This window comes from Gobio gobio (genome assembly GCF_949357685.1).
Source record: "Gobio gobio genome assembly, chromosome: 10".
Taxonomy (NCBI): domain Eukaryota; kingdom Metazoa; phylum Chordata; class Actinopteri; order Cypriniformes; family Gobionidae; genus Gobio; species Gobio gobio.
Window position 1 is genome coordinate 57,707,691 of NC_137116.1, and position 14,750 is coordinate 57,722,440.

At 37.8% G+C, this 14,750-nt stretch overlaps 1 protein-coding gene across 2 annotated transcripts in view; it reads left to right on the forward strand.

The window, feature by feature from the left end:
- Positions 1-14,750, forward strand: part of slc6a6a (solute carrier family 6 member 6a) — a 62,626-nt gene that overhangs the window by 12,384 nt on the left and 35,492 nt on the right. For both annotated transcript variants that reach the window (XR_013817276.1, XM_079826527.1), the window contains exons 2-5: positions 1,859-2,088; positions 4,545-4,679; positions 9,594-9,828; positions 9,916-10,048. Coding sequence is in view for 1 of the 2 variants with exons in the window: in XM_079826527.1 (XP_079682653.1) it covers positions 1,860-2,088; positions 4,545-4,679; positions 9,594-9,828; positions 9,916-10,048 (732 nt within the window). In the remaining variant the exon portion in view is untranslated. The remainder of the gene's footprint in view (positions 1-1,858; positions 2,089-4,544; positions 4,680-9,593; positions 9,829-9,915; positions 10,049-14,750) is intronic.

Consider the following 14,750-nt stretch of genomic DNA (forward strand, 5'->3'; position numbering starts at 1 on the left):
GGTTTGAATAGCGACCCTCATAGTTTGCCATGCTGCTTCCTTTATACTGGATATTTCCTGTTTCAGACCCAGTAATATTTAAAGACATACACACCTTAAAACAGAAATTGTCTAAAATGACTAAGACAACATGTAAACCTATTAAAACTCTAATATTCATAAAATCATCATAATATATAAAGTGGTTTAAACACGCGTCTTGTGTGACAGTGTCACACTCCCTCAAACCCCGCCCCCTAAACCTACCCGTCACTGGGGTTTAGACAAAACGTACACATTCATACGAATTAGCAACCTCGTAAAATACGTACGAATTGGTTGCGAGATAGCGTTGGTGGCAAAAAAATATGGTATGATTAATGTGTGAAAATGACCATGAGACTAGGAGCAAGTAATAAGCATTTTGTTACTAAACATTTATTTCAAATATCTATATGTAAAATTGCAATTACAATGAGACCTGAACATATTTTAATACACGTTTAATAGACTTAAGAGGGAAAATGTACTTTGAAACCAAAAACAGACACTTTAAAAATGAAAGAGAGCCAATTACTGATCCTCTGCTGCCACCTGCTGGTTAAAATAGTATTTTTTTTTCATACTACTCACTAATATTGTTCTATAATTCACGTTTAGACTTTATAAAGTCCCTATTATAACATTTACAATCATGTTTTGTCAGTTTATCACTTGAGCTCTGTTTTGGTTAATTTAGTGCTTAAAGGCCTTAAATGCTTGAACCCCGATAAATGCTGCTCGCAGCTTTAATTTAACTTTATTTCTGTTAATGAAATACGGTTATTTACTGTAAATTTAACTTAATTGTTTAAAGCCTAAAATGTTACTACTGTATTCTTACAGTCAAGTTCTGGCAACAACAGCTGCCGTTTTTTTACAGTAAATTTTACGGTTTTACAGCCAAAAGTGTTTGTGGTCGGATTTGAAGGCTCTTCTGCTCACCAAGGCTGTATTTCTTTGATAAAAAATACAGTAAAAACAGAAATATTGCGAAATATTTTTACAATTCAAAATAACTATTTTCAATTTTAATATATTTTAAAATGTAATTTATTCCTGTGATCAAAGCTGAATTTTCAGCATGATCAGTGTCACATGATCCATCAGAAATCATTCTGATATGATGATTTGCTGCTCAAGAAACATTTATGATTATCAATATTCAGAATCAGGATTCTTTGATGAATAGACAGTTCAAAACAACAGCATTTTCTTTTGTAAAAATAATTTACTGTGACTTTTTATCAATTGAATGCATCCTTGCTTATGCTTAGTATTAAAGGGTTAGTTCACCCAAAAATGTAAATTGTGTCATTAATGACTGAGCCTCATGTGGTTGGACACCCGTCAGACCTCCGTTAATATTCAGACACAAATGAAGATATTTTAGTGTAAATTCACTAAAATATACTGTGAATTCACTGATTCATAACGCTTCAAAGCTTCAAGATGCCGTGTTTTGAAATCGTCATCACTATATAAGTCGTTATTTAGGGTTTTTTTGCGCACAGAAACTATTCTCATCTTCATAAAGTTATTGTAGAGCCGCTGTAGTGAGATGGACTTTGTAACTTTAGTCTTTAGTGTCTTTTAAGGGTCTTGAGAGTGTAAAGTTGAGCCAATGGAGGCCTTTCTCAGCATCAGATTTACACTAAAATATCTTCATTTGTGTCTGAAGATGAACGGAGGTCTGACGGGTGTCCAACCACATGAGGCTCAGTCATTAATGACACAATTTACATTTTTGGGTGAACTAACCCTTTAATTTCTTCAAACTTGTCTATCCAACCTCTGATAGGTGATGTGTATAAACCCTTCCCCTCTCTCTTGTCCTCAGTATGGCACAGAAGGAGAAGCTGCAGTGTCTCAAAGACTTCCATAAGGACACGCTGAAGCCGTCTCCTGGGAAGAGTCCCGGCACGCGTCCGGAAGACGAGGCGGAGGGCCGAGCTCCGCAGCGGGAGAAATGGGCCAGTAAGCTGGATTTCGTGCTCTCTGTGGCCGGAGGTTTTGTCGGTTTGGGCAACGTCTGGCGTTTCCCGTACCTCTGCTACAAGAATGGCGGAGGTGAGTGTGTTTCCACAGATAACACTCTTCAGTCTGTGTGTACTGAGAATATCTGCTAATGTCACATGCAAACATGAGCTTGTGACATTAATACCTCTGAGCTCATTGCAGAATATTGTCTATTCTAAAATGGCAGAACGGTGTTTTAGTCTGATCTTCTGTGAAGGATTTCAAGTATTAACCCTCTGGGGGTCTTCGGTCATTTCTGACCCGAATTGTTTTGTTTTTTTTAATGTTAAAAATCGTAGAAACTTTGTGACTTTATTGGTACTTGGTATATGAACACACAAAAACATTGGGGACAGGATTTGAAAAGTCTAAGTGGTCGTAAAAAAAAATAGTCACACTCATGGTCTTCGGGTCAAAAATGACCCCCATAGGAAATGAATGGGAAATTGGCAAAAATATGAAAATACAGAGTTTTTTTTTGCATCTACAAATCAGCCAGGATGCAGAAAACAATGACTCAACAGTGAAGATCTCTAAAACATCAAGAGTGCAAAACAGACAAAAAAACTCACACACAAAAACACAATTAGCTTTTGGAATGGCACGCGTTAATTTGTGTGTGCGTGTGTTTTTGTGTGTATAAGTGTGTGTGTGTGAGTTTTGTCTGTTTTGCACTCTTGATGTTTTAGAGATCTTCACTCTTGAGTTCTTTTTTTCTGCATCCTGGCTGATTTGTAGATTGTATGCACACACAAAAAACAATTTCCCATTCATTTCCTATGGGGGTCATTTTTGACCCGAAGGTACTGAATGTGACTTTTTTTTTTAAGACCACTTAGACTTTTCAAATCCAGTCCCCAATTTTTGTGTGTGTTCATATACCAAGTACCAATAAAGTCACCAAGTTTCGGACCATTCCGATGAAGCTACGATTTTTAACATTTTACATTTTTACATTGTACTGAAATAGAGAGTAATTTTGATACGTTCAGACACACATTAATTTAATTATGAAAAATATATATATTTTTGATATGACAGGGCTAGCAGAGAAGGCCCTGATGGCCCTGACAGCCCATCACTGACTACTTATAATATTATTTATTGTTATATTTATTAAAAAAATTGAATTAGCTTTTATCTTTATATGTTCAGTCATAGTAATTTTCTTATGTGCTTTTGTCATTTTATATTTCTATCTAGCTCTCTAATTTTTATTCCAGTGTTTATTTGTAGTAATCTCTAGAGTTTTTTTTTTATTATTATTATTTTAGTTGCCAATGCAACATTTCTAATTTTCATTTAAGTTTTTTTTTTAAGTTTAAGTTAAAGGAACATGCCACTTTTTTTGAAAATAGGCACATTTTCCGACTCCCCTCGAGTTGAACAGTTTTTTTTTTTTTCAATAATATTTTTCTATTATTATTTAGAATTTCGAGGGGATTTTACGATACTATTCAATATTTATACAATTTTATATGAGCTATTTTTCAGCATTGAAAATAATTAGGGCTGTCAAAAGATTAATCGCGATTAATCGCATCCAAAATAAAAGTTTGTGTTTACATAATATATGTGTGTGTACTCTGTTAATTATTATTTATATATAAATACACACACAAGCATGTATATATTTAAGAAAAAAATATTTTTATATATAAAACATTTATATTTATATATATTATATAAATGTATATACAGTATATACATGCAAATATTTCTTAAATATATACATGAATGTGTGTGTATTTATATATAAATAATAATAATGAACAGTATACACACATATATTATGTAAACACAAACTTTTATTTTGGATGCGATTAATCGCAATTAATCTTTTGACAGCCCTAAAAATAATACAAACTTTTTTTAAAATAGACACAAAATTGGATTTTTAATGTATTGTGTCTATTTTGCTCTCTTGATATTTTCGAGTTTCTCCCCTTCATGGCTGCACACTTTTATTTCTGCACCGATTTGTAGTTTGCATCGCCAAAAGATTTGAGTTTGCGTACAATTTGTTTTGGTAATTTCTGACCGAAGAGGCCCAGAGGGTTAAAACTATTTTTATTAGTTTTTGTTAACATTAACAACATTGGTTGTGTGGTCAATACAAGTTAAACTAGCAGTGACATCGGAGACACTGTTGATTTAATATAATAGTATATTAGTATAATATTTAAAACTGGTCTCTCAGTATGTAGAAATAAACTAATTTCATGTTTTCAGTAATCTTAAATAAAGTCTATGGTGTTTAAAATGCAAAAAATTTGATTATTTTGTACAAAAACGTACATTATTTGAGAAGTATAATTGTATGCATTGTCATTTTAGTGTTTAGTGGTCAGTGATGTGTGTGTACTATACTGTATTTTAATGTGTATAGACGTCCATTGAAAGTGCATTACTGTAAAAAATGTCTTTGTGTTTTCGTTTGTCTTGTACTTTAGCCTCCTTTAATGTGTTTCTGTTAAATCTGTGTTGTGTCACCTGTCTTACTCCAGGTGCATTTCTCATCCCCTACTTCATCTTTCTGTTTGGCGGAGGCTTGCCTGTCTTCTTTCTGGAGGTGGCGCTGGGACAGTTCACCTCTGAGGGAGGCATCACCTGCTGGGGGAAACTCTGCCCCATCTTCACTGGTGAGACAAACCAATGCTGTTTAACTCATCCGCATAAATCATATTTCATGATGACCGCTTACCTGCGGTCCCTCGTGGCAGCTTCAACCAATCAGAACGGCCGTTACTGTGATGGGCTGCTCGTTAAACTGATCCTCAGTCGGACCTGCTTTCAGCATCTTCTGCGGTTGCTAAGCAACACTAGAAGACGCTGTGTTCTTTTCAGATGCGTTGTCATGTTCCGATTCTGCATGTGTGTGTGACACACACACACACACACACACACACACACACACACACACACACACACACACTACATGTGCGTTTAATTCCCCATCATTTGTCTGCTTTCCGCCGCTCTCTGCTTTCGAGTGCTCTGACTAACACCCGATCCACATTTGGACATGTATTCAGATTTCCATGGCAACAGCCATGAGAGGGGACTGAGATGATGGGATGTCCTCCGGTGGCGCTCTGAGATATTCTGCTCTGGAGCCGAAATGGAGTGGTTGTGTTAGGATCGGCAATGATTTGAGGAGGAACAGGGCAGGAGCGTTTCTAGAGCCGGGCTTTTCCAGTTTTAGACATTTTCATATATTAGGACCTCATTAACACTGTGAAGAATCTATATTATACATTTGTAAGATTCTAGTTTCTATTAAATTACACTATTGCATTTTTTACTTACTCTAGTGCTGTACTGTTTAATGCATTTGTTTATTATTTATTTCAATCAAATTAATTTGAATACGTTTATTTAGTTACTTAGTTTATTCTTATTTTTATATTTCTTATTTATTTAAATCAAATGTTTTTATTTATGCAGTTATAAAATAAACATAATATAAATGAATGCATTTGATTAAAAAATATTTAAATATTTCTTTAAAATAATTTAATCAAATGTATTAATTTATTATTTATTTATTTTAATCATTTTTATTTATGCAGTTATATAATAAATATACAAATAAATAAATAATACATTTATGTATTTGATGAAAATATATTATTTAATTTTTTTCTTTAAAGCAGCACTAGGTAACTTTTCAACCTTTATAATATATTTTCAAGACTCTTGTGATGATACATCGACTTACAATAGGTTGAGTGACACGTCTGCCATAGCCTGACGGGGTCTGTATCGTTTTTAATCGTACTTTTAAACTTCGGGTGTCGGGTAGTAACCAGAGAACAAAAAGAACTACAAAATTCGACCGCTTTACGGCATATACGTCACTTCCAGCCCAGCCCAACTATCATTTGTTTGCCGGATGTTACAGTCATGGCCGAAGCAGTTCAGAAAAATAAGAAAGCAAAGGTTTTGTCGGAGGAAAGCAAAAAGAGGAAAGGAGAAAGTGATGGGATTAAAGACAGGAGGATCAGCATTGGCCAGCGTTTGCTCGTTGGCGTGAGCTGAAGGAGGAGCGGCTTCATTCTGGCAAGTAAATACATAAGACATACAAAATCATATTTTAGGATACCTAACATGTCTGTGATATTGGTTTATTCGTCTTGCCTCAAGCTATAATGCAAATCGATTTTTCAAATTTGCAGATTCATCTATGGTAGCTTGATATTATAATATTGACGATATATGGTTATTTCCTACCACTCCAACATTGAATTGAAGTATCATATAGATTCTGTAAAACGGGAACCAATAGACTAGGCTACTATAATGACGCTGGCTTGTAAACGTGAGCATCGCGATCATTTGGCGTTTGAAAAAAATAAAACCCATGAAATGATATTCATATGACATGCGGAAACATATGCCACTGTACCTGAAGACATTTCACACGCGACACAAGCAGAACACGCATGTGAACTCCTGCAGTGATATCATGGCTGTCATGTCAATAAATGCACGTGCGATGCATCCGCTGATGTAAAACGACAGAGTTTACGACAGTAGTAGAGGACAATACTGTTTCCCAACTGTAGGGGGAGCCGAGAGCAAAACCTACCTAGTGCTGCTTTAAATATTTTTAAATAAAATGCATTAATTTATTATTTATTTATTTATTTTAATCATATGTATGTATGCAGTTATATAATAAATATAATATAATACAAATAAATAAATAATACATTAATACGTTTGATTAAAATATATTATTATTTTTATTTAAATATTTTTTTATCAAATGCATTTATTTATTTATTTTTATGTATTATTTAATTAATTTTAATAAAAGTTTTTATTTGATTCAAATGTATTTATTTGTTTAGTTAGATTAATTCTATTTGTATTTATTTATTTTTTACAACTTTCCAGGACCGCCTAACACTCCCTCAGTTTAATAACCCCTGTCTTAGAGGATATTTGTCTTATTATGGTGCCTGACCTCTACACACACACACACACACACACACACACACACAACACACACGGGCACGTCGCTCACATGGCTGGGTTTTATTTAGCACATAGCGGTGATATTTCTTACACCGTGAGCCCATTGTCCCCTTTCACCCGATGATTATGTTCTTAGTCTCTGCAGCAGCTGACCGATCTCTCTCTCTTGAGCACACACACACACACACACACACACACACACACGCACACACACACACACACACACACACACACACACACACACACACACACACACACACACACACACACACACACACACACACACACACACATCTACAGATGAAGTCCTGCTCTTGCATACTCAAACACACGTTTGCCATTCTGTGGTCAGCTGTCACAGTGAGCTCCTGGCACCACAGAGCAAGAGTGTGGCATTTATTTTAATTATAGCATAAGACTGGCACTCAGCCCTTTGACTGCCCTCAACCTTAGAAAAATACAGTTTCAGCCGCAGATGTGTCCGAGCCAACAGGTGAAGCTTCACTGCTCTGAGAATAGTCGTTTCAGCTGTGTTTGACTCATTAACACAGTCTCATAAAGTCCGGTCTGCTTAGATGTGGCATCTCTCCTCAACAAGCCGCATGATTTGAGATATCATTCATGTCTGTAGCACGAAGAGTGCAAGTAGATGCTTGTCTTATCAATTATGACCAGCTCTAATCCTGGCAGATTAAAGGGTTAGTTCACCCAAAAATGTAAATTGTGTCATTAATGACTGAGCCTCATGTGGTTGGACACCCGTCAGACCTCTGTTCATCTTCAGACACAAATGAAGATATTTTAGTGTAAAGCTGATGCTGAGAAAGGCTTCAGATTGGCCTCCATTGGCATTCAGTACATTTACACTCACAAGACCCATAAAAGGCACTAAAAACGCCGTTACAAAGTCCATCTCACCACAGTGACTCTACAATAATCTTACGATGCGACGACAATAGTTTTTGTGCGAAAAAAAAAATCTAAATAACACCTTTATCCAGCTTGTTCTTGTCTTCCGTGTGTGTCTCCACGACGCATGCGTGAGAATATGAGCAGATCCGGCGTTCGGGAATCCATGAAATGCTCACTTTAGCCCCATTTTGAGAACTACACCGAGACCTAAAGCACGATCAGTGTAGAATTCAACAGCTGAGATACGCGCGTCTTCCTCTGCTTGAGAACAAATCTCTTCTGGGTCATGTGTCCGAACGCCGGATCTGCTCATATTCTCACGCATGCGTCGTGGAGACACACACGGAAGACAAGAACAAGCTGGATAAAGCTGTTATTTTGATTTTTTTTGTGTTCTTTTTGTGGAATTTTCGGAGCCTGATGAAATCGATATAAATACGTGTTTAATACTGCAAAATACATGCAATCACTGCCCTTGCCGTCCAGAATAAAAGACAACACCCCAATCACATTTGTTTAACTTTTTTATCTCCTCGTAATCAATTCTAATTTAAATCATTTTATTTCTAGTTCTTACTTTTTTAATAGCTTGTATTTCTCACTTTATGTCAAGCAATTACCATATCGTTAGCCTCATAGCATAATTGCCTAAGTCATATTTCAATGTTTTTGGTAAACAAGAAAAAAAACATTTTTAGGTATTTTTTCACAGTAAAGTTAGGCAGATATCTCAATTGGGCCAACAAATGACTTAGGCAATTATGCTATGAGGCTAACGATATATGAAATTTGGTATATAAATAAACTTGCCTTATGTATGTATGTATATATATATATATATATATATATAAAACTCTTACGACAATCATGTCTTCTAATATCTTCAATTGTTGTGTATACTGAGCTGCAGCGGACACATTTGTAAACATCTTCACTTGGACCCATTGTGTGAGCTGTCTCTTTAATACCGCGTGGTTTATATACATGTTGCTGCTGATTGGACTGACATATTTGACACACCCACCAAACGAGAAAAAACGCATCTCAAACCCGTTGCACACCGTTTCCAGGAAACATGACGTTCAACCGGAAACCGTAGCAAAACGTTGCGCACCGGTTTGAGCTTTGAACGTGCCCCAGATCACATGTTCAACTCCACACACACCAGATCACATGTTCAACTCCACACACACCAGATCACATGTTCAACTCCACACACACACATCAGATCACATGATCAACTCCACACACACAGCAGATCACATGTTCAAACAGGCACTCTTTATAAAATAAACCACAGATTTGAGCTTTAAACAGCTACATTATCACCTGAAAAAGTCTTAAAACTATGTTTTGTCACACATTAACAGTAGATTTTAATAAAAAAAGACGTGTAAACACAGCCCATGTCAGACATTTCTCAACGAGACGAGCCGCTTGCAGAAGCTCCGCCCATGAGGAGAATTCACGTCTGTTGTGAAGTGAATGTCACGCGCGGATGAAGCGAGTAAACTCAAAATGTTCAAGTGTCCAACTTCGCACGAATAACGCAATTTATTCGCGTCCGGTGTGAACGCCACATAAGACCATGAATGTGCATTAAGAAAGTAAATGGGCTGAATGTGGCCTTCGTGTTGACTTGTATTGTGTATGTGTGACAGGAATCGGCTACGCCTCTGTGGTGATCGTGTCCCTGCTGAACATCTACTACATCGTGATCCTGGCGTGGGGTCTGTATTACCTGCTGCAGTGTTTCCAGAACGAGCTGCCCTGGGCGCGCTGCAGGCACAGCTGGAACACGGCCAACTGCGTGGAGGACACCGTCCGCAAGAACAAAACCCTCTGGGTCTCCGCCAACGCTGCCAACTTCACCTCGCCCGTCACCGAATTCTGGGAGTGAGTATCGTGTGTAGGTGCGTCGTCCTGAGGGTGTGTGTGCGGGACGCTCGGCGCCCGTTCTCATCACTCTGATATCATCTGTAGGCGGAACGTCCTCAGCATCTCTTCTGGGATTGACGAGGTCGGCGGTCTGAAGTGGGAGCTGGCGCTGTGCCTGCTGGCCGTCTGGATCATCTGCTTCTTCTGCATCTGGAAAGGAGTCAAATCCACCGGCAAGGTGAGGGAGAGGACGCCAAAAGTCCACCAGAATGTCTCGCAGTGACTCGTTTTCATAAATCAGGGGCGTAACAACCATCACACTATTAGAAATGTCTAAGGTTGTTCTCCCACATTTTGGAAAGTGATCATTCAATTTTAACAGCGCAAATCCGGAGGGCAAATCCGCCATTGAACTGCAGCACAAGCCTGTCAAATTTCCATCTTAAAACAAAAATATGTGAACAAGATGCAAGTTTTGGGCACTTATGATCCATATACAGCTCCTGCTGCAGTATTTCAGTCATTAAAGGGTTAGTTCACCCAAAAATGTAAATTGTGTCATTAATGACTGAGCCTCATGTGGTTGGACACCCGTCAGACCTCCGTTCATCTTCAGACACAAATGAAGATATTTTAGTGTAAAGCTGATGCTGAGAAAGGCTTCAGATAGGCCTCCATTGGCATTCAGTACATTTACACTCACAAGACCCATAAAAGGCACTAAAAACGCCGTTACAAAGTCCATCTCACCACAGTGACTCTACAATAATCTTACGATGCGACGACAATAGTTTTTGTGCGCAAAAAAAAATCAAAATAACACCTTTATCCAGCTTGTTCTTGTCTTCCGTGTGTGTCTCCACGACGCATGCGTGAGAATATGAGCAGATCCGGCGTTCGGACACATGACCCAGAAGAGATTTGTTTACGAGCAGAGGAAGACGCGCGTGTCTCAGCTGTTGAATTCTACACTGATCGTGCTTTAGGTCTCGCTGTAGTTCTCAAAATGGGGCTAAAGTGAGCATTTGATGGATTCCCGAACGCCGGATCTGCTCATTCTCGCGCATGCGTCGTGGAGACACACACGGAAGACAAGAACAAGCTGGATAAAGGTGTTATTTTGATTTTTTTTTGCGCACAAAAACTATTGTCGTCACATCGTAAAATTATTGTAGAGTCACTGTGGTGAGATGGACTTTGTAACGGCGTTTTTAGTGCCTTTTATGGGTCTTGTGAGTGTAAATGTACTGAATGCCAATGGAGGCCAATCTGAAGCCTTTCTCAGCATCAGCTTTACACTCAAATATCTTCATTTGTGTCTGAAGATGAACGGAGGTCTGACGGGTGTCCAACCACATGAGGCTCAGTCATTAATGACACAATTTACATTTTTGGGTGAACTAACCCTTTAAAAACAGCGGGACGTTTTTAAAACGCTTAACGTGAAAAACACTATAGGGTAAGTTGCACCATTAAGCAATTGAATTAAGCAAAGTTTTAACGCTAATCTAGGATTTGTTGATCTGGGTTTTATTTTAGATTGAGTTGTTGCACCTTTTCATTTTAAACACAGATGAATTACGCAATAAAACCAGCAGACGGAGGGTGAACTGACCACAGGATAAAGAATCAGGGCAACCCACCCTTAAAGTGCCGTAATGGACTAAAACAGTGATATTAAAACATCACACTCAGTTTACACCTTTATTATGATGCACACTATATACAGGCGAGCAGATGAGCCCAGAATATGAAAGCAACATGTTCTCTTTATGATGGGTTTCAATCGGAAAAACACTCAACGAGAAACCTGGTGTTGCATTAATATTCTCTGCTGTCCTGTATAAAGTATGCATCATCAATAAGGTGTATATTGAATTTGGTATTTTAATATCACTGCTAGGGCTGGGTTTCGATTCAAATTTCAAGAATCGATTCGATTCCGATTCTCAAGATCTTGAATCGATTATCATTATTCGATTCGATTCGATCTGATCCGATCTGATCCGATCTTCGAGATTTAGATAAGTGTTTTTTAAGAAAGCATTTTTTCCAGCTGTTACCTGAATTACAGGACTGTAGTTATGCAACATATTGATACTATTATTATAGACATTCAACTGCAAATTAATGGAGGATGGTTGCAAAGAACAATCCCCTTCCAGAGTGTTGATACAACTGCTTTCACAAACTTGCACTGGTGTAGATGACAGAGGACGCAGAGGTATATCAGCAGCAGTAGACCAATTATTTAGACGCGAACCTGATATATTATTAAAAAGGACATTAAGAATTGACATTAAGATCGCAAAGGTAAAGGAGGCGCTAAGCGTCACGTAAAGTTTTGCGCGATAACATCCAGGGAATCACCAAACCCGCCATCCGTAGTCTGGCTCGCCGCGGCAGTGTCAGCGTATCTGCGGTCTGATCTACGAGGAGACCCGCGGAGTGTTGGAGGCGTTCTGGAGAACGAGATCGCGATGCCGTGACCTACACCGAGCACGCCAAGAGAAAGACCGTCATGGATGCTGTGTACGCGCTGAAGCGGCACGGGCGCGCACCCTGTACGGCTTCGGAGGATAAACGCCTGAAATCAAGAGAAACCACAATCTGCCAGATCGCAGCTTTTAGCGTTTCTGGAGTTTTCAAAGATGCCATGTTCGTTGTTTTAATGTCCTTCCACCTCGCGCGAATGCGTGAATTCAATGACGCGGCAAATTTAAATTCTCGGGGAAAATGTAAGCCTATTATTAAATCGATCCTCTGAGTTACGGATCGATCTTTAGAAATTAATATGAAAATCGATTCAGAATTGGTGAATCGATTTTTTCAACACAGCCCTAATCACTGCATTAATACTGACTTCAGACCTGGTAAAAATGACCTCCAAGTGGGTGTTCCTATAAGCGTGACGTCACGTGAAAACTATGAATTGTAGCTGACCACATAAAATGGCCGAAGCTTTCAGGCAGAGTGTGTGCATAAACCTCTTCCTTTCAATAAATCAGACTTTGCATAAATCATATTCATGAGTCAAGCTGATAGGTTTTATAATATTCAGTGTACATATTATATTTATTTGTAAAATTACCCAAATTATCAGGTAGTTCTTATAACCAAGCCTTGGTTCCTTTAAATGTTACCATGTATTTGATTACAGAAGTGACTAAGAACTATAATGTGGTCAGATACATTGTATTGTATGATTTATATTAGGGCTGAATGATATCGACATTGCAATGTGCGCATGGATATGCAATGTCCCATGGTTCGGAACGCATGTGATTCACAGATTAATAGCAAAGTTTCAAAGTGTAAACATTCAAACGATTTTAAAGCGTTCAAATGCAAGAAGACGTGAAAGAGACCGCAAATTCTGTTCTCTTTATATCTCTAAAACTGTGTCAATATCCGTCTCAGCGAGTATCCTTGTAAACGCAGTCACTTGTGTCTTAAGTCAACATAAACAATTCAAAAAGAAATTGTATGTGTATCATTATATTGGATCAGTGCAGTAGCTCTTAAAGTGACAGTAGCCTAATATTCCTGCTGCTGTCTGTCATTAATGTTAACCACACAACAAAAGACATCTTTTACAAAATACTTATTTTATACAGTGAAGCCTTTGCAGTTTTATTTTAATTATATTAATTATTAAATTGCTGTATCTAAATACTGTTAGACTTTTTAAACATTTGAAAACATTTATTTAATTTGTATCTCTGTTCTATTGTATTTATCTATGCTTGTAATTTGTTTATTTTCTATGCAGATTCACTCCCCTACAAAATCACCCCAATCATTCTAGAATGATTCATTCTTTCCAAATAGAGCTATTCAAGTCATCTGGTAACATTTTCATCTCGCAATATACATAGCAGAAAAACTAAATATTGCAATGTCAGTTTTTTTTTTCCAATATCATGCAGCCCTAATTTACATGAGATTATTTCATTCCTGTTTACTTGGAATACATGCTAACATACACGATACAACATGCATATTTGCAGTAAGCAAGCCAACATATGTGACACAATGCAATAAATACTTGCACAATGAATTTTCAGCATCATTGCTCCAGTCTTCAGTGTCACATGATCCTTCAGAAATCATTCTCATATGCTGATCTGACCAAGAAACATTTCTTATTATTATCAATGTTGAAAACAGTTGTGCTGCCTCATATTTTTGTGGAAACGGCGACCTTTTTTAAGATTATTTGATAAATAGAAAGTTCAAAAGAACAGTATTTATTTGAAACATGACATTATAAATGTCTTTACTGTTTAAACATTGTTCAAAAAAGGCTGGCCACGCCTGCATTACAAAGATCTACTTTTAAATTTGTCAGTGTGCCGAGATCTACCCGGGCTGAATTCAGATTAGCGTACTAGCATACTACTTTGCTGCCGTCCCATGGGTGATATTCCACAGCTGAAACAGTCCCAGCGCTCTCTGTGTGAGCAGGTTGTCACGTTGGTTATGTTGACGGAAGTTAGCCTATTTTCAGGAGCTGTGTAATATCATTGCGCCACTGCACTCATGGGACGGCACAAAGTTCCTTGATTATTACTAGGGATGCACCAAATGCACCACGATGCACCACAAAACGAAATCGGAATTGAGAGGAACAGAAACTAATATTCACTGGATGGTCATATACCAGTTCACCACTAGATGGAGGAAAATATCACAGTGTAGCTTTAAGTCTTCTCGTAGTGTGTTTTTGGTCAAGTTTACTAAATTAAACATTGTCACGTATGTTCTTCTCGCCGCTGTTTCCTGATGGTTTATAGAACAATTATCCCGAGTCGCCCTTTGTCATTTCGAAGAACACGCGATCAGTCAGCAGATCTCGCGCTGCGGACACAGACGAAAGTATAGACAAGGCTTGAGAGGGTGTTTTCTGTCAACAGGCTGTGCTCAGACTAACCCCACAT